Genomic DNA, 2,500 nt, shown 5'->3' on the forward strand with positions numbered 1-2,500 from the left:
GTGTGTGTGTGTGTGTGTGTGTGTCTGTGTGTGTGTGTGTGTGTGTGTGTGTCTGTGTGTGTGTGTGTGTGTGTGTGTGTGTGTGTGTGTGTGTGTGTGTGTGTGTGTGTGTGTGTGTGTGTGTGTACTCACCTAGTTGTACTCACCTAGTTGTGTTTGCGGGGGTTGAGCTCTGGCTCTTTGGTCCCGCCTCTCAACCGTCAATCAACAGGTGTACAGATTCCTGAGCCTATCGGGCTCTGTCATATCTACACTTGAAACTGTGTATGGAGTCAGCCTCCACCACATCACCCCCTAATGCATTCCATTTGTCAACCACTCTGACACTAAAAAAGTTCTTTCTAATATCTCTGTGGCTCATTTGGGCACTCAGTTTCCACCTGTGTCCCCTTGTGCGTGTTCCCCTTGTGTTAAATAGACTGTCTTTATCTACCCTATCAATTCCCTTCAGAATCTTGAATGTGGTGATCATGTCCCCCTAACTCTTCTGTCTTCCAGCGAAGTGAGGTTTAATTCCCGTAGTCTCTCCTCGTAGCTCATACCTCTCAGCTCGGGTACTAGTCTGGTGGCAAACCTTTGAACCTTTTCCAGTTTAGTCTTATCCTTGACTAGATATGGACTCCATGCTGGGGCTGCATACTCCAGGATTGGCCTGACATATGTGGTATACAAAGTTCTGAATGATTCTTTACACAAGTTTCTGAATGCCGTTCGTATGTTGGCCAGCCTGGCATATGCCGCTGATGTTATCCGCTTGATATGTGCTGCAGGAGACAGGTCTGGCGTGATATCAACCCCCAAGTCTTTTTCCTTCTCTGACTCCTGAAGAATTTCCTCTCCCAGATGATACCTTGTATCTGGCCTCCTGCTCCCTACACCTATCTTCATTACATTACATTTGGTTGGGTTAAACTCTAACAACCATTTGTTCGACCATTCCTTCAGCTTGTCTAGGTCTTCTTGAAGCCTCAAACAGTCCTCTTCTGTTTTAATCCTTCTCATAATTTTAGCATCGTCCGCAAACATTGAGAGAAATGAATCTATACCCTCTGGGAGATCATTTACATATATCAGAAACAAGATAGGACCGAGTACAGAGCCCTGTGGGACTCCACTGGTGACTTCACGCCAATCGGAGGTCTCACCCCTCACCGTAACTCTCTGCTTCCTATTGCTTAGATACTCCCTTATGCACTGGAGCACCTTACCAGCTACACCTGCCTGTCTCTCCAGCTTATGTACCAGCCTCTTATGCGGTACTGTGTCAATGGCTTTCCGACAATCCAAGAAAATGCAGTCCGCCCAGCCCTCTCTTTCTTGCTTAATCTGTGTCACCTGATCGTAGAATTCTATCAAGCCTGTAAGGCAAGATTTACCCTCCCTGAACCCATGTTGGCGATTTGTCACGAAGTCCCTTCTCTCCAGATGTGTTACCAGGTTTTTTCTCACGATCTTCTCCATCACCTTGCATGGTATACAAGTCAAGGATACTGGCCTGTAGTTCAGTGCCTCTTGTCTGTCACCCTTTTTGTATATTGGGACCACATTCGCCGTCTTCCATATCTCTTGTAGGTCTCCCGTCTCCAGTGACCTACTATACACTATGGAGAGTGGCAAGCAAAGTGCCTCTGCACACTCTTTCAGTACCCATGTTGGTCCCGTCTGGACCAACAGCCTTTCTAACATCCAGATCCAGCAGGTGTCTCTTGACCTCCTCTCTCGTAATTTCAAACTCTTCCAAGGCCGCCTGGTTTACCTCCCTTTCTCCTAGCACAGTGACCTCACCTTGTTCTGTTGTGAAGACCTCTTGGAACCTCTTGTTGAGTTCATCACACACCTCTTTGTCATTCTCTGTATACCTGTCCTCGCCTGTTCGAAGTTTCACTACCTGTTCTTTCACTGTTGTTTTCCTTCTGATGTGACTGTGGAGTAGCTTTAGTTCGGTCTTGACTTTGTTTGCTATATCATTTTCATAACTTTTCTCTGCTTCTCTTCTCACCCTGACGTACTCATTCCTGGTTCTCTGGTATCTCTCTCTGCTTTCTGGTGTTCTGTTATTCCGGAAGTTCCTCCACGCCCTTTTGTTCAGTTTCTTTGCTTCCATACATGCCCTATTATACCATGGATTCTTCTGTTGCTTCTCGGATTTTTCCTTTTGGGCCGGGATGTATCTGCTTACTGCCTCCTGACACTTTTGGGTAACATAGTCCATCATACCTTGTACAGACTTAGCTCTGAGGTCTGTGTCCCAAGGTATTTCCCTTAGGAAACTTCTCATCTCCTCATAATTTCCCTTTCGGTATGCCAGCCTTTTGATTCCTAGTCCTTTTTCGGGGGGATAATTCCGAGCTCTACCAGGTACTCAAAGTTCAATACACTGTGATCACTCATTCCCAATGGTGCATCCATCTTAACTTTCCTTATATCCGACTCATTTAGGGTAAATATCAGATCAAGCATTGCTGGTTCATCTTCTCCTCTCATTCTTGTTGGTTCTTTG

The 2,500-nt window shown here is 46.0% G+C and overlaps 1 protein-coding gene across 1 annotated transcript in view; it reads right to left on the minus strand.

Moving 5' to 3' along the window:
• LOC138365988 (keratin, type I cytoskeletal 9-like) overlaps positions 1-2,484 on the minus strand; it is a 33,724-nt gene extending 31,240 nt beyond the window's left edge. Inside the window, exon 1 of the mRNA XM_069326706.1 lies at positions 2,356-2,484. Coding sequence (XP_069182807.1) covers positions 2,356-2,484 — 129 coding nt within the window. The remainder of the gene's footprint in view (positions 1-2,355) is intronic.
• Between the last annotated feature and the right edge of the window lie 16 nt (positions 2,485-2,500).

Source organism: Procambarus clarkii, chromosome 18, assembly GCF_040958095.1.
Source record: "Procambarus clarkii isolate CNS0578487 chromosome 18, FALCON_Pclarkii_2.0, whole genome shotgun sequence".
Lineage (NCBI taxonomy): Eukaryota > Metazoa > Arthropoda > Malacostraca > Decapoda > Cambaridae > Procambarus > Procambarus clarkii.